The sequence below is a fragment of the Myxine glutinosa genome, chromosome 10 (genome assembly GCF_964187855.1).
Source record: "Myxine glutinosa chromosome 10, kmMyxGlut1.1, whole genome shotgun sequence".
NCBI classification, from domain to species: Eukaryota; Metazoa; Chordata; class Myxini; order Myxiniformes; family Myxinidae; genus Myxine; species Myxine glutinosa.
Window position 1 is genome coordinate 67,260,914 of NC_136270.1, and position 21,801 is coordinate 67,282,714.

Sequence of the window (21,801 nt, forward strand, 5' to 3'; positions counted from 1 at the left end):
CATGGTTGTCCTCTGGTTTGCTTCCAGACTAGGCCTTCTTGGAAAGCTTTTTGTGTAATTGTTTTGGCTATCGTGTGGGTTCTTCGAGCCAAGTTTCTAAAGTCACCTGTGTCACTTTGCGTACGCAGATCTCATTGCCCTTGAGCATGTTTAAGTGAAAATACACATATTACTGCATGAACTATATTTCCTACAAGTTGCTTGTCTATGTCAAATGTGCCTGGGAATGTCACAATGAGAAAAAAGAAGAAAATTAACAAAACAAAAAAATGAACTTTGTTTTGCTTTGGGTACTTAAATGTATATATAAAATGTATATATTAAATGTATATATAAAATGTATATATTAAATGTATATATAAAATGTATATATTAAATGTATATATAAAATGTATATATTAAATGTATATATAAAATGTATATATAAAATGTATATATTAAATGTATATATAAAATGTATATATTAAATGTATATATAAAATGTATATATTAAATGTATATATAAAATGTATATATAAAAGTATATATGAAAGTAAAGTAAGTATAAATTAAATTAAATTCAATGTATATATAAAAGGGTATTTTTTATTTTATGATTAATCAATTAAATGATTAATTACTTAATTATTATCGATTTATTAAGTACTTATTTATTTTCTTTCTCATCTGGGCAAGCACCTTTTGAGCTAGGAAGCTGATATTTGGACACGACAATGACTACATAATTTGGCTGTAAAGGATATTTTTGATAAAGTTACAGATTCGGATGAAACGGTGGTGGTTTAGGTATTATTTTACCCAATTGATTAATGATTTAATTATTTTACAATATTATTTATTTATTTCCATTATTAATCACTTTTTTTTCTCATCTGGGCAATATCTCAGGCACCTTTTGAGCTAGGAAGTTGATATTTGGACACGACAGTGACCAAGTGATGTGGCTATAAAGGATATTTTTGATTTATTGATTAATCAATTAATTGATTAATTATTTCTTGATTTATCAAGTAATTAATTATTTAATTTTTTCGATTAATTAATCATTTAATTCATTTTCTAAAAATTACAGCTTCGGATGAAACACTGGTGGTTTAGGTATGCTATTAGCCAATTAATTAATAAATTAATTATTTTACGATTATTATTTATTTATTGTAATTACGCAATTCATCAATTATTGTCCACCTCTCCTTTCCAATACCATCTATATGTGGTGCATGTTGGCATCGCCTCGGCAATGCCGCACGCTGGGAGATATGTTATTTATTTATTTATTTGGCATGGGGCGATGCACTTTGAATGTATCTGTACTTGTTGATTTTTTTTTTATCGTAATAGCTCTACATTTTCGGTTTTGTTTTGCTGAGTATTTGAAAATAGAGTGAAGTTAATTCACAAATTGCGGTGTATTATTGAATCGACGGCCATACATTGTGAAAATTGGATGCTTTATTCTTGTTCAGAGTTGGTTGGGTGGGAATAAAGGGGATGTGGGGGCCTCTATTGTTGACTTTTGTCCAGGGCCACATAATCACGAAGACTGACCCTTAACATTCATATATATAAATATATGCAGTTGCGGAAATGATTTCTAGGGGTTAAAATGCATAGATTGTAGCAGTTATCTCCTTAACTTATGTTTTAGAATAAGTGTGAAGTAAAACCACTCTGTGACCAGAAATGTGTTGATTTTAATCGTTGAGATAGTCATGCTGTCTCCCTTAACAATGTTTGTGTCTATCGCCGCTTTTCCATTATCCCTTTTTATTGTTTTATTACTTGTAATCTGTCCTTAATGTTCTTTTAAAAGAGTGTGGCCTTGCAAGCCGACCAGAGCATGAGTTCAGGCACACTTTTGACATATCTGGAACGTTCGGGATGAGTCAAGAAGCTCAGGGGTGGGTTTTAGGCTTGGGGTGATGCCTGAACGGTAAATGAGAGCCAAGCAGGCAAGGCCTATTGGCATCACCAGGTAGAGTGTAATGTAAGCGAAAGCTGAGAAGGTGCTTGGGTGCCAGAAGAAAAGGACCGACAAGAGAAGAGGATCAGCCGAAAAGAGGATTGAATGCAAGAGATGCAGACACTACCTCCCGACTATTGTGCCATCCTTTCTTCTTCCACCCGAGCCGCAAATCTCCCTGTGCCATGCCAACATACATGATCGAGTTGCTGTGTCCCAAAGAACTTGTCTTGAGTATATGATGTATATGAATGGTACAACTTGTCCTGAGCACCACAATGCTCTGTCAAAATACGGATCTACATACCGCGACCTACCTCGCGAAAGGTTCTGTTTCATGTTCCCCTGCTCCACCACACTAATATAAATATACTAGCAGAAGTACCCGGCATTGCCGGGCGGGGGAGGGGAGGGGGAGGGGAGGGGGAGGGGAGGGGAACGGGGGGAGGGGAGCGAGCCCCTTGGCAAAGCGAGAGATTTTTTTTTTCATAGCGTCATAGCGTCATAGCGGTCATAGCGTTTCATAGCGTTTCATAGCGTCATAGCGATTTTTTTTTTCATAGCGTCATAGCGTCATAGCGGTCATAGCGTTTCATAGCGTTTCATAGCGTCATAGCGATTTTTTTTTTCATAGCGTCATAGCGATTTTTTTTTTCATAGCGTCATAGCGTCATAGCGGTCATAGCGTTTCATAGCGTTTCATAGCGTCATAGCGATTTTTTTTTTCATAGCGTCATATCGTTCATAGCGTCATAGCGTCATAGCGTCATCACGTGATCGCTCTGAGCGAATCAGCGCCCACCTGCTCTGATTCCGTTGATTCCGTGCGCTGAAATGCGCTGAGGTAAATATGAATAAAAAATATGGATCGTCAAATATTTTGAGTTCGGCCATGTTCGTCCCATGCTCAATGGCCATGTCAATGTCAAATATCAAGCACGTAAGCCTCTCCGTTTAGGAGTCTATCGGTAACATTACACACACGCACACACACACACACACACACACACACACAAACTGTGTTTTATATACTAGGGCATGCCCGTACTATATCTATATCTAAAATTATATCCCCCCCCCCTCTATTTACATGAAATGGTTTGGTCCAAAGCGAACGGCTTGCGAGTACGGTGACAATCCCCCCCCCCTCTATTTACATGAAATGGTTTGGTCCATTCGCAAAGCCAAAGCGAACGGCAGTTACGAATCGCAGTTACGATGAATCGCAAAGTAGTTTTAATTAGTTTTAAAACATAGTTTAACGCCAACATAGTTTGCCAACGTGAAATAAATGAATACGCTCTCAAATGTGCCGTCCGAGGCAGAGTCTGTTCGGCACGTTCGGCACACGTGATAGCTCGCTGCTCTCTGATTGGTTGAATCGTTTTTTGGACATAGCTCGGTAACTACTTGTCCGATTAATATGAAACCTTGAAAAGGCACATCCTCGGGTCCCCAGCAATATACCTGGCAAGTTTCAAGTATATCGGACCGGTAGTTGTCGAGAAACAGCGGTCGCATACACACACACACACAGACAGAGATTAGTGGAATTATAGATAGATATAGATAGGCATCTCTCTTTTGACATGTTGACATGAAGGAAAAGTTGACAACTTTACAAGAAGAAATGTTTGTCTGTTTTCAATACTGTGCATTTTTAATGGGTTTGCAATGCCGCATTTGGAAAGAATTCTGCTCTTTGAAATCTGCGAAAATAGAAAAGTTTGCTTTGGACAGTCTACAGGAAAGAAGTGGATGCAAATAAAGTATGCGTAACATGGTTCTGCAGAAGAGACAACAGGATAGAGATGTTCCTGAAATGAACGTACGACTTTGTAAACTCGAGAAAAGCATCGCAAACAATCAGACTTCCTTGGATCAAATACTGGATCGAAGTTGAAATCCGAGAATTCAAATTTCATATGCTGATCATTAATGCAATCGGTCATGAGGATACATTATCCATATAACCCGGTTCACCCCCAAGCTTCTTCTCCTCCTCTTCCCTATATAAGGGGTGATGTCCAATGGCACCATGCTCCTGCCCTTATCTATACCACGATACTCCTCCACTTCCCCATGTCCTCAGCCAACTCTCTCCACTCTCCAACCATCCCCACTTTACTGATATCCCTCTTCACACAATCCTCCCATTTCAACCGTGGTCTACCTCTTTTCCTTCTACCTTGTTCCCTCAAACTATCTGCTCTCTTTGCCATTTTCTCTTCCCCCATCCGTACCACATGTCCAGCCCATCACAACCGCCATTTCACAAATCTCCCAGTCAAGTTCATCTGCACACCAATCTCCTCCCTTAGTTCATCCATTCTCCTTTTGTCCACCCTTTTCACTCTATCCACTGCAATCCTCCTGACCCAGTTGTTGTCTCTCTGTTAGTGCTACCGTTTCCAGTCTGTAAAGATAGGCCACGTTAAATAAGACATCAGAAATCTTTCCTTTCAATCTCCTTGAAATATTTCTGTCTGCAATTACTCCCTCCACCCTCCACCACACATTCGCACCCACCTGAATCCTCCTACACACCTCTACCTCTTACTTACCATCGTCGGTCACTATTCTCCCGAGATACTCAAACATATTTCCTTGTCTGATCATTCCCTTGTACATCCCTTCCACCAACCTAACTTCTGCTAATGGCACTCCCATCCAGCTCAGTGTCGCCATCACCATCTCTCTCAGGACAGTGTCGTAGGCCTTCTCCAGGTCCACAAACCACAGTGACATTTCACCTTGCACCTCCAAACTCCTCTCCACCAGCTGTCTCAGAACGAACATCCCATCTGTCATTCCCCTACCCTTTCTAATCCACTGCTACTCTTCTCCAATCTCTGTCTCCAAACTCTTCCTTATCCACCCATCCAGAAACCTCTCCTGAACTTTCATGCCATAACTAATACCTGTCCTATACCTGGTGTTGGTCTAATGGTTAGGGCAGCGGCTTGGGATCCTAAGGTCCTGAGTTTGAAATCCCGTTGAAGTAACACCAGGTGGGGTTGACTCAGCCTGTCATCCTTCCGAGTTCGGCAAAATGAGTACCAGTTAACTGGTTATAGAGAGGCAATGCATCAGCGGCAGAGGCGCCCACTGAAAATGATGCAACCAGCAGCCGAGTGGCTGCACACGAACCACCACCCACCCTGTCCTTCACCCCTCCAGAATTGACCCATCTCCCATACATGCATTCAACAACCTCTTCATCCACCTGACTCCAACTTCTTCCACTGCACTTATCATCTCCTCATCAATACCTGGTGCCCTTCCCTTTTTCATCCTCTTCAATGCCGTCGGCACATCCTCTTCCGTGATCTCCACCAACTCCTCATAACTCGGTAGCTTCAGCTCGCCTTTGCTTCCTTTCCCCTCCCAATTCAACAGCTGTTTGACATATCCTTCCCACACCTTCAATACTGTGCCCCTCTCTGACACTTGCCTCCCACCACCATCCTTAATTACCACCCTCCTCCCCCCTTCATTTCCTTCCTGTCATGAGCCAATTTATAGATAATCTTCCTCCCACCATCCTCTTCCAACTTGTTGTACACCTCATCCTCCATATCATTCATCACCTTATCCACAGCGCTCCTTGCTACCTTCTTCTTCTGCTCATACAGTTGCAGCAACCCCGCATCCGGTTGCCTTCCTCTATCCTTCATCTTCTCTATCCTCTTCCAAAACTCCTTCTTTTCACCAACTGCCTTCGCGACTTCCTCCGTCCACCATACCTGGTTTCTATCCCTCGACGATGCACCTTTTCCTGATGTCCTTTCACACAACAATTCTGCAATTCACCTAAATGCCTCTCCATACTTCTCCCACTCGATCTCCAAACCTTCTACATCTTTGCTAAGTTCCTCATACCTGGCCCTCACCCTCTCCTTGTATTCTACGGTGACATTTCCCCAACAGTTTCCCCACCTAATAACCTGATGACCCCTGCTCTCAACCTCCCTACAATTCTTCATCCTCATCACAAACACCACAGGCTTGTGCTTAATGGTAACCTGCTCTTCCGCCACTGCCTTACAACCATTAACCTTCCGCAGCTGTTGCTTCCTTACCACCACCAAATCCAATTATGTTCTGTGCTGTCCACTCCTATAGGTAATCTTGTGGATTCTCCACTTTTGAAAGAATGAACCAGCTATGGCCATCCTATTTCTCACCACCAGCTCTTGACACTCTTTATTCGTCATTCGCCAACCAAATTTACCAAGAAATTCTTCTTCACCTGTTTCCGCTACTCCCATATGCATGTTAAAGTCCCCGCAATGCACAGCATCACATCCAGCTCAACCATTCCCATCATTCTCTGCAGTGTGTCCCTGAATTCCTTCTACTCTGCCTCAATCTTTCCCGTTTGTGGCACATAAACTGATTTATGCCATAACTCTCCGTCCTTCCCATCTTTCCACTTTGACCACCTGCTTGCTGATCTCTTCCAATACTATTATTCCCACACCATTACTCCTTCCATCCCCACCTGCATGCATCATATTGTAGCCTCCTGCCAACCTCCTCACTCTTTCTCCTTTCCATTTAGTCTCCAGCCTGGTGTTGGCTTAGCGGTTGGGGTGCCTGCTTGGGATCCTAGGATCCTGAGTTCCTTAGCGGTTGGGGTGCCTGCTTGGGATCCTAGGATCCTGGGTTCCTTAGCGGTTAGGGTGCCTGCTTGGGATCCTAGGATCCTGAGTTCCTTAGCGGTTGGGGTGCCGGCTTGGGATCCTAGGATCCTGAGTTCCTTAGCGGTTGGGGTGCCGGCTTGGGATCCTAGGATCCTGAGTTCCTTAGCGGTTGGGGTGCCGGCTTGGGATCCTGGGTTCCTTAGCGGTTGGGGTGCCGGCTTGGGATCCTAGGATCCTGGGTTCCTTAGCGGTTGGGGTGCCGGCTTGGGATCCTAGGATCCTGGGTTCCTTAGCGGTTGGGGTGCCGGCTTGGGATCCTAGGATCCTGAGTTCCTTAGCGGTTGGGGTGCCGGCTTGGGATCCTAGGATCCTGAGTTCCTTAGCGGTTGGGGTGCCGGCTTGGGATCCTAGGATCCTGAGTTTGAATCCCGGTTGATCACTGAATTAACGCTAGGGGAGGTTGACTCAGCCTGTCATCCTTCCGAGGTCGGCAAATTGAGTACCAGCTCACTGGTAATTGGGGCAGTGCATCAGCGGCACAAACGTGCTTCCAGAAAGATGATGCAACCAGCAGCCACAGGCTGCATACGAAAAAAAACAACAACAACAATATTTAGCCTCCTGTGCACGCAACACTTCCATCCTCCTTCTTTACATCATAATCTCCACCACTCCTCTTCCACACCCATTGATCCCACATTCCCCAGGCTGTCGTAATGGAATTCGTTCCTAGATATAGCATTCTATGAACCATGGTGATGGTTAAATGTATGAAAATCATGAGGTTTCCGTCGAATTATCAGTGAAAGCTCAGATTAATCTTATCAACAGGAAGCAAACAGTGGCACTTAGTAATGTGTCTGTTTGGAAAAATGGAATTGGCAAATCGATAGACATGCAAATATGACTTGTAATGAAAGGTGGGATATGACAGGAGGCGACTGGGAATAAAATGAAGGATAGTGAATGGAAATAGGAGACAATATGATATGGTGGTGGTGGTGGTGGTGGGTATGAGATACAACCTTGAAACAGTGGAACAGGATGGGAACGGATTTACAGAAGGGATTCGACCGGTGGGAAAAGAGGGAGGAACAAAGGAATGCAGGTGACTTCAGATTCCTGGACTTTGAAAGTTTGAGTTGGATAAAAATGAATGTGATAAAACTTGTAATATACAGACAGCAAAGGTAAGGGCCTCATTTAGTGCAGGTAATATGACCTTTAACTCTGTTATTCCCAGTGTGTCAATGTTGCCATTCTGTGTCGTGCTGGATAATCTCGCCCTCTGTCGGAAGGAAAAGGTTTCTTCATCTGACAAGTGGCAAGGACATTACATGCAAAATGTGCATTACATTACATACATGCAAAGTTTTTCAGCAACAAGTGATAAATCATTGGTCTGTCTTCTGTTTATGGCAACCTGTTCCGCTTTAATCACATCTGAAAACAATGTCATCCCAGGTCCAAATCCCACATGTTTGATTTTCTCCTACAGTGTGCTTGTTATTTATGTGCCATGTTGATACGGATCCTCACGGATGGTGTTTTTGTCTGTTATCCCCCAAATTAGTCGAGTCCATGACATAAATCCATGACACACATTAAGTGGAAGGTGTGTTTAATTTGTTACCACAATTACAACAACCATACATGCTGTTGCGTTTTGTCATCCCCGTGATGCAATCGAACTCTTCATCTCTGGACACATCATCACTCTGCATCCCAAAAATGTTCAGTGTACCAATGTGCATCACTCTGCCAAGTTCGTGCATTATTAGCCACAAGTACTAATTACTTATCATTAGCGCGGGAGACGGGGTTTTGTAATAACTTGTGTGTGTGTGTTTGTGGTGTGTGTGTGGGTGTGTGTGTGGGTGTGTGTGTCCGGGCCGTAACTTTTTTACCATTTGAGTTTTGTCATCAAATTTTCACCAAAGCTTTATTATGATAATACGGAGAAGACAAATTAATAATTTTGTCAAAAGGTCAAAGGTCACCGTCACCTAAAATCATCAATTTTAATCTAATTGACCTGAAATTAAAATTTACCATTTGTGTTTTGTCATAAATTTTTCAACAAAACTTTATTATGAGAATATGCAGAAGACAAATTAAGAATTTGATTTAAAAAAGGTCAGAGGTCAGTGTCACATAAAATTGTCGTTTTTCATCCGATTAACCTGAAATTTTTAGAATTTGCATATTGGGTCACTGAATTGGTTCACCAATCAAAAGTTAGAAGCTGATTTTGTTTTTTTAGATCTACAGCTGCATGAAATCATTAATTTTCATTTTGTATTTTTCCTCCGCCACGGAAGGTGGATGGAGGTTATGTTTTCACCCCTGCTTGTCTGTTTGTTACTTGCCGGAATAGATTCCGGCAAGTATGTTGGTTGGTTGGTTTGTCTGTCCATCTGTTTCTGTTCGTACGCAGTACTACGTCTACATCGTTGCACATAGCATCGCCATACTTTACACACATATTTGCCTTGCCCTGGAATAGACTGTGCCCAATTTTTAACTCTCTAGGCCCAAGGTCAAGCTCTAGGTCACCCAAAACGTGAAAATCGTGACCGCAGCGTAAAGCCGGGGTGAGGCGGAGTGATACAGCGGAAGGATTCGACGGTTTAAATGAAGCCGCGATGAGGCGGATTTTCATTGGGACCTTCATCCTGATTTTGTTACCTCCGCCACAAAAGGTGGGTGGAGGTTATGTTTTCACCCCTGTCTGTTTGTCCGTTTGTTACTTGCCAGAATAGATTCGCCGGAATAGATTTTGGGTGGTGAGGGGGCTTGAAGCCAGATTTTAATCTGACAGCCGCCATGTTGGTGCTCGCCGTCACTGCGATGCGAAGCGAAAGACACCTCAGAGCTGTCACATTCACAATTGCTATGACGTACAAACTTGGCATTTAATATGGAATATTTTTTTTTTCTTCACTTGGGTTTACTTTCTTAACTCAGTATATCAATCTGGTGAGTTTCTTTTACACTTTGGTGATTTATTTGTTAAAAGAACCATGTCACTGATTGTCTGTCGCAGCAAGAAGTCAACAACAGGATTATATCACAGGTGGCGTGTCAAAATGTACGGACAGGTGCATTTGATGATTGGCATCACAGTCGGGTATACAAGGGTTGTTGCGTTCTGTATTAGTGGAAAACAACTGCTGCACATCTCCAAAAGTTATTGCCGCTTCCTCTGGAGATGATCCGTCAACTCGACAATGCTGTTTGTCATGGAGTGGTGGCTTTACGAAATTACGGCATGAAACAGCATGCTATTGCTCGGCAGTATGGCATCACTCAAGGTCAAGTGTCAAAGATCCTGAAACGAAATGCTCAGAGGGGTCTCCCTACTCCAATACCGAGGCCAGGACATCCCCGCAGAACCACAAGGCGGGATGATCGCCAGCTGCACCGGTTAGTCCACAATGGCCGTACCAAGTCAGCTAATCGGCTTAGGGCTGAGTGGCAGCAACTGACAAATATGCCTGTATCCAGAAGGCTAGTCAACCAACGACTGATGACTGGTTCAAGCAGGCTATCGTGCCAGGCATCCCCTGAGAAAGCCACGCCTGACCAGACAACACCGCCAGCGCCGATTCCAGTGGGCCAGAGAGCACCGTCAATGGCAGCCAGGACACTGAAATCACGTGATCTTCAGTGACAAGTCTAGATTTCTGGACTATCGTCAATATGGCTGCGTCCGAGTGCGCAGACAAGTGCATGAAGCCTACAACAAAGATTGTATAGTGCCAAGAGTCCAAGCTGGAGGTGGTGGGGTGACCGTTTGGACTGCTTTTCATGCATGGGGCAAAACTGACCTGGTTGTTCTGAATGGAAACTTGAATCAGTTCAAGTACAGGGCCATTCTGGAAGAAACATTGCTTCCATTTGCTCGTGCAGCCTTTCGAGGAAACTTTGTCTTCCAAGATGACAATGCACGGCCTTAGCGTGCTCGCATGATCCAACACTTTCTTGCTGACCGTGGTGTAGAGCGTATGGAGTGGCCTGCCATGTCCCCGGATATGAATCCGATAGAGAACTTGTGGGCAGAATTAACGCGTCAAATCGACCACTTGGACCAGCAGCCGACCTCTGTGCGTGAATTGCAGCAGGCTATTGTCAATGCATGGCAAGCGATTCCTGTCCAAACCTTGGCAAATCTCGTGAACAGCATGCCTCAACGTGTACGTGCTCTCCTGAATGCTCGTGGGGGTTACACGAAGTACTGAACTGTAATTTTACTGTCCGTAATCCCAGTCGTAATTTAACTTTTGTTTTTGTTAAAAAAATTTTTGGCTAATGTGCAAAATAAAGAGATACTTCTGGAAAACGTACAGAAGTTTAACACAGTATTGTCCATGAATTGAGTTCGATATCAGTTTACATCACTTTCAAGGATCAATTTATTTGTTTCGAAATGTCAAATGTGGTTTTTGTTTCTTTTAAAGGTCACATTAACAAAATCTAGAATAATTTCAACATAATTCCAATGAACTTTTGGTTCTAAGACATCTTGAAAAGTAAGTTCACCCCCTCAAAAAAAATATTCCATATTAAATGCCAAGTCTGTATGTACTCCCGATACGTGTTTCCTTCATTGTAAAAACTACCAAGTCAACAGTTAAAAGGATTTTGAGCCGATAGGTGTTACGGCCATGGCAAGATCGATGGAGACAGCAATCTGTTAGCTATTTAGTATTTGGGCTGTGTATAAGCTATGTGGAATTCTCTCATATAGAGATTAAACCCACGTTGTTTGAACTTTGGCCGAGGTCATTATTTACTTTTAATGATGTTTATATACGCATCAAGAAGAAGATAATTGGTTTTGGGTCGTCCTTTCCGCATATCTCGTGGGATTGTGAGTTGGAGACACGACCGTGATGGCGGTGAATGGGTTGGCATTCTCTCAAGCAGGCATTCAACCCATGGCCTTATGTATTATTATTTTGATCCAAAATGGCCGATAAAAAAGTACATTGCGGCAAGTCCTCGGTCTCTGGCCGATTTTTCATTTGTTTGTCTGTCTGTCTGTGAACAAGATATCTCAAAAAGTCGTAGAGGGATTCAGACGAAATTTTGCAGCGAGGTAGTGTATGTGACAAGGACAAAATTATTCGATGTTGGTGAAGATCCGGATTCGGATCCGGCTACTACAATTTTTAAGTGATTCTTCACCATTGGGAGATAAAGCCAAAAACGATACAAAGCAGGATATCTCAAAAAGTTATGGATGGATTTGGACGAAACTTGGTGGACAGGTTGGGTGTGTGACGAGGACGATTCGATTTGATTTTGGTGAATATCTGAATGTGGATTCGGATACAAGAATTATTTAATTTTGGAAGTGATTCTTCACCATTGAGAGATAGGACTAAAACCGATACATTGCAGAATATCTCAAAAAGTTAAGGACGGATATGGACGATACTTGGTGGAGAGGTTGGGTGTGTGACAAGGACGAATCGATTAGATTTTGTTGAAGATCTGAATATGGATTCGGATACAAGAAATATTTAATTTTTAAGTGATTCTTCACCATTGAGAGATCGGATGAAGAGCGATATATAACATGATATTGAAAAAAGGTTATGGGCGAGTTATGACTAAACTTAGTGGACGAGTTGGTTAGATGACAAGAACAAGCCGTAGATTTTTGTTCAAGTCCGAATCCAGATCCGGCCTATCAGTGGGATACAAAACATAAACTGTTCATCCTGGCGGAGGTCTGTTGAAGAATTGATTCTAAATCATGGATGATTCAATACGGAACTTTCGAAATGACGGAAGCCGCCCCAGAATGCTAAGTGCAAATGCACAGAAACCCCAAGAAACGAATCTTTTCGGAGCAAGTGAAGTTATATTGTGTGCGCGATAAGGATCGTTACCGAAAATGGCTCACAAAGATTAAAAAAGAAGCCAAAAATACTTCAAAAACAATATACTATATATATATATACATATATACAGTCACGTGAAAAAGTAAGTACACCCCATGTAAAGTTTTGACTTTTTCAAAATATTTCAACATACAGCTATTTGATCTTCATTTCAACAATATTGATAAAGTTGATTTAATCTATCTATAATTCCAGTAATCTCTGTTTGTACGTTTGTACGTTTGTACGTCTGTACGTCTGTACGTCTGTTTGTCTGTGACCGCTGTTTCTCGACAACCACGGGTCCGATATACTTTTAACTTGCCAGGTATATTGCTGGGGACCCGAGGATGTGCCTTTTCAAGGTTTCATATTAATCGGACAATTACTTACCGAGCTATGTCCAAAAAACGATTCAACCAATCAGAGAGCAGCGAACGATCGCGTGTGCCGAACGTGGAGGACACACTCTGCCTCGGATGGCACATTTGAGAGCGTATTCATTTATTTCACGTTTGCAAACTATGTTGGCGTTAAACTATGTTTTAAAACTAATAAAACCGAATTTGCGATTCATTCGCTTTCCTGCGCGTTTGTGCACGCGATGGCGATTTCTTTACCAAACTCCGGAAGCCGTTCGCTTTGGACCAAACCATTGCATGTAAATAGAGGGGGGGGATTGTCACCGTACTCGCAAGCCGTTCGCTTTGGACCAAACCATTTCATGTAAATAGAGGGGGGGGATATAATTTTAGATATAGATATAGTACGGGCAATGCCCTAGTATAACAAATATCATGAAACATTTACATTTTGTAGTCCATTGTATAATTTAAATAAATATAGATGCAAATTTCGCATGTGGAAAAAGTAAGTACACCCTTGGCTCTAATAGGTGGTATTGCCCCCTTTGGCAGAAACAACCTCAAGTAGGCGTTTCTTATAACTGTCTACCAGTCTCTGACATCGACTGGGAGAAATTTTTTCCCAATCCTCCATGCAGAATCATTTCAGCTGTGCGATGCTTGAGGGGTCTCTTGCATGCCCAGCTCGTTTCAAATCCCCCCACAGCATCTCGATGGGATTTAGATCCGGGCTTTGACTTGGCCATTCGAGAACCCTCCATTTCTTTATTTTCAGCCATTCCTTGGTGGATTTACTGGTATGTTTAGGGTCAATGTCATGTTGCAAAGTCCACCTTCGGTTGAGCTTCAACTTTCCGACAGATGGCCTCACATTATCTTCAAGCACCGTCTGGTACAATGAAGAATTCATAGTGGATTCTATGATGGTGAGCTGCCCAGGTCCTGATGCAGCAAAGCTGTCCCAAACCATAATATTTCCACCACCATGCTTTACAGTTGGTATCAGGTTCTTGTGGTCAAATTCTGTCTTTGGTTTTCGCCAAACATGTCTTCTGGTACTGTGGCCAAATAGCTCTACCTTTCACTCATCTGTCCAGAGCACATTGTTCCAGAAGTGCTGGTCTTTGCCTAGGTGGTCATTGGCAAACTTTAGTCTTGCCCTGATGTTCTTTCTGGACAGCAAAGGTTTCCTCCTGGCACACCTCCCATGTAGATCAAATTTGTGCAGCCTCTTTCTAATGGTAGACTCGTGCACTTTGACATCAACAGTGGCAAGAGCTACCTGTAGGTCCTGTGATGACATTCTGGGGTTCTTAGAGACTTCTTTCAGCATCTTGCGGTCTGCTCTCGGGCTGAACTTGCTGGGGCGGCCTGGCCTGAACAAGTTGGCAGTTGTTTGGAATCCTCTCCACTTGTAGATGATCTTCCGGACAGTCGAATGATTGGTTTCAAATTGTTTGGAGATCTTTTGAAATCCCTTCCCAGACTCGTAGGCATCTATAACCTTCTTTCTGAAGGCCTCAGAGAGCTCTTTTGATCTAGGCATGGTGACGCCGCACTCTTCAACAACAAAGAGCAAACCAAACGAAATGTCTGAGGTTTAAATAAGACAGGTTCCTCCAAGATCTTCTCTTACGATGTTCTAATCATTTGCACCTGAGCTGGTGCACCTGATTCTAATTTTAGGTATTTGAATTAGTGATAAATGTAGGGGTGTACTTACTTTTTCCACATGCGAAATTTGCATTTATGTTTTTAAATTATACAATGGACTACACAATGTAAATGTTTCATGATATTTGTTATATTATATCACCTTTATCTATCAATTTTGTTGAAATGAAGATCAAATAGCTGTATGTTGAAAAGGTCAAAACTTTACATGGGGTGTACTTACTTTTTCACATGACTGTATATATATATTCTGGGGCCAAAAGAGAAATTATACTAGATTTTTGCATCTATTGCTGAAAGAAAAAGTGTGTGTGTGTGTGCATTTGTTTTTCAATTATATTATATATTCAATGCTGCTGTTCCCTTGTATTAACAGGAAATTGTCGGAACTCGACACCTCTCATCTATGGATATTTGTCGTATTTCCTATATTTCTGTGAGTCCGATTTGCACTCAGGAACAACAGTTATAGTTGATCATTTTTAAATTTCTACTGTTTTAATTAAATGATGAAAATTATGTTAAAAAGATGATTTGAATCACAGATTTTGCCTATCAGTGGAACGTTAAAATGCCCCATCTCACAGAAGCGAGTCACTGAAAACGCACGCACAACGCATGTGTGAAAGGCCTCATTAGCATTTATACGTCATTTTGAAAATCCCTTATTTAAAAGTAATCGGAAAAAGTAATAAAACGAGTACGCCACTCAGTAGAGTGCATACTCCCGCCGTGGGTCAAGTTGGAATAATATGTTTTATTTAACATCCCCTCTCCCCAAAACAATAAATGAAAAAGAAAGTAGGCCCTAACTGTCAGAGAATGCGCAGACAAACAAACAAACAAACATCAACTTTCTTTTATATATATAGATATAGAAGAATATATATAGAATATATAGAAGATTATATAGAAGAAGATAATGTTAAAAAAAAAAATGAGCCCTATCTTCCAATGGTAAGAAAATCCTTCAAAAAATTCCTGGATCCGGAATAATATCCTGAGCTTCACCAAAAACTAATCAATTCTTCCTTATCCCAAGGGCAATCATCGCACCAACTTTCATCCAAATCCATTCAGAACTTTTCCAGATATCTTGTTCACAAACACACGAACACACACACGGACGGACACGATCGAATGCATTACTCCCTGGCGGGAGTAAAAAAGTAATCAGTTGATAGATGATAAATGCATGCATATGTCTACCCTCTTTGCATTCATCTTGACCACTGGCATTGCTACCTGCAGTTGTTGTTGTTGTTGATATGAAGATAATGTTGTTGGCCTTTTTATTAATGAAGAACGTTTCAGATAAACCTAGCTGTACGGCACGCTTCATATTATTTTTGTTCCACCTTCTAAGGGTCCAGTTAACACCAGGAAATACATGAAGTGAGATGTGATTTATTTGTAAAGTACTGTATTCTCTATCTAAATGTTTATTCCTACGAGTATCAAAATCTGCATCTATGGTGAGCTCGGTACTCGTATAGTCCGACGTTGCTGCTCCGTCCCATGGAGGTAGAGTTGTCCACTTGGAGGAATGCTTAATTTGAGAGCTCACATGCAGTACTTGGCCAAAAAGAAAGTGGGAAAGCCACATTTTAAATTTCCTATCAATCAGGGATTGTTTGGATACATTACTGGAAACTTTTTGATGGAAAATACTCAGATCTCTTTAATAGTTTATGAAGGACTTGTTTGTTTAAACATAAGAGAGATAAAGTCAATTTCTTTTTTTACCCTATCTGACAATTTATTTTGAAATTCCAGATAGAGCACCTGCAGTATTCTGTCCTGTTCAGTAGGTATACTCAAACGACTGTCGTTTAGGGAGAACTATGCCATTTTGGGTGGTAGTTCATTGTAAAGTTGGCCCTGCACCAGTGGAGATTATTCCCTTTGAAATCCACTTGGAGGCTGATAAATATCATTTCAGGAGCTTATGGAACACGTAAAATGAGAGGGTAAGAGGTTTCCAATAATTGGTGGCACCACCCGATATCGTAGTCCCGTACGTAATGAGATGGCTCGTTCGCAATCCTTTGCAGTATTTTTTTTTACATGGCACAAACTAGGCCCAACTTTGAGCAAGTACGGATATTTTGCAGCAGCTCCCTCCTGACCCTGTCCTTGTTTCTCTCATTTGTTTGGCAGAGACCGATCTTCACGATTGATCAGTTTTCATCAGTTTCAGAATGCTTTGCATGACCTCTCGCGCAAGCGGTTCCATGAGCTTGAAGAAGAACAGGCGCTGGAAGAGATCCAGAAACTGGTGGCTGGAAAGTCTCCAATAATTAGTGGCGTCACTGTAAGTCATTTTAATTATCAATATATTTGTTCATGATCCACATGGCTCATCCACCCACCCCTCCACATTTCCATTCCTCGTTTGCATCCACTCAAGTACAGTGGAAATCAATAATGTTTTCCTTTCACCATGAAGGAATGTTTCTGCAATAGCAAAAGTCACCAGAGTTAATACCATTACAGGAATACCATTACAGACTTGTTTCCCATGTACTTTTGAGCCAGTCACATGTTGTCACAAGAGTCGTCTTTTTTGACTCTGAAAGTTTTTGAAAAGGGAAAAACCTTTTCACTCCCACTCATATAGCAGTACAACTGTATATTTATCAATTCTTTTATTGTGTATATATAGGGTTGACCCAAAAATAGTGGGCCCCAGGATCTTGGTTTCAATCTTGGTTTAAGGCCAAACAGTTCAATCTTGGTTTCATCAGACCACAGAATCTTGTTTCTCACAGTCTGAGAGTCCTTTGGGTGCTTTTTTGCAAACTCCAAGCGGGCTTTCATGTGTCCTTCACTGAGGAGAGGCTTCCGTCTGGCCACTCTGCCATAAAGCCCAGATCGGTGGAGTGTTGCAGTGATGATTGTTCTTCTGGAAGTTTCTCCCATCTCCACACAGGATCTCTGGAGCTCAGCCAGAGTGACCATCGGGTTCTTGGTCACCTCTCTTACCAAGGCCCTTCTCCCCCGATTGCTCAGTTTGGCCGGGCGGCCAGCTCTAGGAAGAGTCCTGGTTGTTCCAAACTTCTTCCATTTAAGAATTATGGAGGCCACTGTGCTCTTGGGAACTTCAATGCAGCAGAGATTTTTTTTGTAGGCTTCCCCAGATCTGTGCCTCGACACAATCCTGTCTCTGAGCTCTGCAGGCAGTTCCTTCGACCTCATGGCTTGGTTTTTGCTCTGATATGCATTGTCAGCTGTGAGACCTTACATAGACAGGTGTGTGCCTTTCCAAATCATGTCCAATCAATTGAATTTACCACAGGTGTACTCCAATCAAGGTGTAGAAACGTCTCAAAGATGATCAAGAGAAATGGGAGGCACCTGAGCTAAATTTCAAGTGTCATAGCAAAGGGTCTGAATACCTATGTAAATGTGATATTTCAGTTTTTTCTTTTTAATAAATTTGCAAAACTTTCTAAAATCCTGTTTTCTCTTTGTCATTATGTGGTATTGAGTGTAGATTGATGAGGGAAAAAATGAATTTAAACGATTTCAGCACAAAGCTGCAACATAACAAAATGTGAAAAAAGTGAAGGGGTCTGAATACTTTCTGAATGTACTGTATGGCACAATCGATAAATTTCATTAACCTGTATATGTCTATTTTGTAAAGAAAATTTACACAATCTTCCCCCACTTCCATTGCTTAAGGTCATAACTTTAGAGCATTTACTTAAATTAAAAAAGGATTCTTTCCAAATAGGCCACCACAAGCCACTTTACAAATAGGCCACCTGGATTTACACACCAGACTTCATCAAAAACCCACAATTAGGAACTGGGCAGGCAATGACAAGCAAGAGGCATTACTGGTACTTTCTTTTTCTCTGCAGTGCTCAGGGACACCCAGACAAGCTTTATTACAGAGCAAAAACATGACAGGGACATTAACAGATCATGGTCAAATCAACAGAGTATATGGGATTTGAACTTGAGGTTACAACTTCATGATGCAGGGACTAATTGTTGATGGAGAAGGACTAAACCACAAATGATTCGCAGATGACAATTTTTTAATTTTAAACAATGTTAAATAACTCAATATCATGATGGAAGAGTTCAATTTAGAGAGTGAAAAAATGGGGCTAAAAATGAATGACAAAAAATAAAATTGATATTCATCAGTGATGTAGAAAAATAAAAAATAAAAAGGAAGATATTGAAATTGATTATTGCACAATTGAAGGAACCAGCAGTTAGATTCACTATAAGGACAACTCATATATATATATATATATATATATATATATATATATATATATATACACTACCAGTCAAAAGTTTAGGTACACCCAACATAATGTGTTTAATGTGCAAAATGAACATAAGATGTGAACAAAACTCTTACCAAAGATATATCTGCTTATCTACTGATAATATATTGTGCTTCAATGCATCTTTCTTGTGCGAAACGTAGGTTTAAAGCCATTTTTGGAGATAGGTCGACAAGTGCAACACTAAATCAAAACTGAAACGCGAAGTTAATGTTATTAACATTTCATCTCAGGAGCAAAAACTGTTTACAAATATTCTGCTCTGTGTGAAATGAATGTTTGTGCTTAGTTTCTTCATCACGTGCAATGTCTATTATAGCCACGCGTTGCAAAAAGGTTTACAGAAAGGCCAGCCATACGATCTAATGAGTGTTTTTGTGTTTCAGATTGTATGAACATGGGTGCCAAAGCTCAGTTAATGGCAGAAAAAAGACAGGCAATTGTAACTATGAGAAAAGAAGGCCTTGAAACAGTTGCAATGCTGGAGCTGTTTAGCTGGGATCTAATTTCTGGTGCTGAAAGACGTCTGTTGTGCAGATTGGTGAATTGGATTTCTTGTTCTGCGATTCTGTTGTGATTCTTGGTTGACCAGATTTCTATCCGCATTTTTACCAGTTTTGTTATGTCGTTTAATGGCACAAGCAACTGCATTAACTGACACTTGTAATTTTTTGCAATTTTTCTCAAGATTTGGCCTTCTTTTCTCAAAGTTACAATTGCCTGTCTTTTTTCTGGTGTTAGCTGAGCTTTGGCACCCATGTTCATGCAATCTGAAACACAAAAACACTCATTAACACAATAAACAGTAAGATATCAAAAAATGTTGGGTGTACCTAAACAACTTTTGACTGGTAGTGTGTGTATATATATATATATGTATATATCTATCTATACACACACACACACACACACACACACACACACACACACACACACACACACACACACACACACGTCGCTTCCAAGAAGTGAAGAGACGTACTAGAGCAGGATGGGCAGAATCTGGTACATTAAATAATGTCATGAAGAGCAAACTGCCCTTTTGTCTGAAAAGGAATGTTTGCCATCTGTTTACACTACCTTCAGAAAGTATTCACACCCCTTAACTTTTTTCACATTTTGTTGTGTTGTAGCCTTTATTTAAAATGGCTTAAAATGAAAAGTTTTGTAACTGATCTACACATAATACCACATAATGTCAAAGTGGAATTTTTGTTTAGAAAGCTTTGGAAAATAATTAATAATGAAATGCAAAAAAATCTAATTTACATAAGTATTCAACCCCCTGAGTCATTGTTTCGTAGAAGCGCCTTTGGCAGTGATTACAGCTTCGAGTCTTCTTGGGTATGTCTGTACCTGCTTTGCACATCTAGATTTGTGTAGTTTCTCCCATTCTTGCTTGCAGATTTGCTCAAGCTCTATCAAGTTGGATGGGGAGCGTCAGTGAACAGCAATCTTCAAGTCTTTCCACAGATTCTCAATGGAAATAAAGTCTGGGCTTTGGATGGGTCACTCAAGGACTTTCAAAATTTTGTTCTGTAGCCATTGCAATGTTGCTTTGGCTGTATGCTTGGGATCATTGTCCTGTTGGAACGTAAATTGCCGCCGCGGTCTGAGGTCTTTTAAACTCTGAAGCAGGTTCTCTTCAAGGATTTACCTGTATTTGGCTCCATTTATTGTTCCCTCTATCGTTACAAGTCTCTTCGTCCCTGCCACTGAAAACATCCACATAGCAGGATAATGCCATCACCATGCTTCATGGTCGGGATGGTGTTTGATGGGTCATAAACTGTGCTCGGTTTCCATCAGACAGAGCACTTTTCATTCAAAGCCTGATGTTGGCTTAGCAGTTAGGGTGCCATCTTGGGTTCCTAGGATCCTGGGTTCGAATCCCGGTCGATCGCTGAATTAACACCAGGGGGGTTGACTCAGCCTGTCATCCTTCCGAGGTCGGCAAATTGAGTAACAGCTCACTGGTAATTCCCTGTGTGTCGCAATAGGTGACAAACAGGGTTGGCGACAGGAAGGGCATCAGGCCATAAAACATTGCTTCAAAAGGGGACCATGGTGCCCAAAAAAGGCCACCCCCCACTCTGCGGGGAAAAATGGCCTCTAAAGGTGGTTCTTCTACAGCACTTTTCATTCAGGCCAAAGAGTTCAATTTTTGTCGCATCAGACCACAGAATCTTTTGTCTCATGCCCTCAGTCTATCTCGTGGCTTTTTTCAAACTCCAGGTGTGCTGTCATGTGTCTTTTCTCAGGAGTGGCTTCCGTCTGGCCATTCTCCCATAAAGCCTAGATTTGTGAAGTGCTGCAAAGACTGTTGTCCTTCTGGCAGGTTCTCCCATTTAAGCCATGGAACTCTGTAGTTCTGTCAGAGTGGACATTGAGTTGTTGGTCACCTCCCTGACCAAGGTCCTTCGTTCCTGGTTGCTCAGTTTGGTCGGACGGCCAGCTCTAGTAAGAGTCTGGGTAGTTCCACATTATTTTCAATTCCCAATGGAGCTTACTGTGGTCTTGGGAACTTTCAACACTCTGGAAATTGTTTTATACCATTCCCCAGATCTATGCCTCCTCACAATTCTACTCGGGAGTTCTCCAGACAGTTCCTTGGACTTCATGCTAGAGTTTCTGCTCTGACATGCACTGTGAACTGTGTTTCTGTTTCTCTCTAAATCATGTACAATGTCCAATCAATTGAATTGGCCACAGGTGGGCTCCAGTCAAGTTGTAGAGACATCTCAAGGACAATTGAAGGAATCTGGAGCACATGAGCTCGATTTAGAGTGTCATAACAAAGGTGCTGAATACATATTGACTCGACATGACCTTTTCATTTTTAATTATTTTGTAAAAAAACATTCTAAAACAAAAATGGCACTTTGACATTATGGCGTATTAGCCTATGTATAGATCAGTGAAAAAAAATAATCTCAATTGAATCCATGCAAA

The 21,801-nt window shown here is 41.4% G+C and overlaps 1 protein-coding gene across 1 annotated transcript in view; it reads left to right on the forward strand.

Moving 5' to 3' along the window:
* The window catches only part of LOC137434127 (tubulin polymerization-promoting protein family member 3), a 93,829-nt gene that overhangs the window by 47,288 nt on the left and 24,740 nt on the right, over positions 1–21,801 (forward strand). The window contains exon 3 of the mRNA XM_068126829.2: positions 16,700–16,853. Coding sequence (XP_067982930.1) covers positions 16,700–16,853 — 154 coding nt within the window. The remainder of the gene's footprint in view (positions 1–16,699; positions 16,854–21,801) is intronic.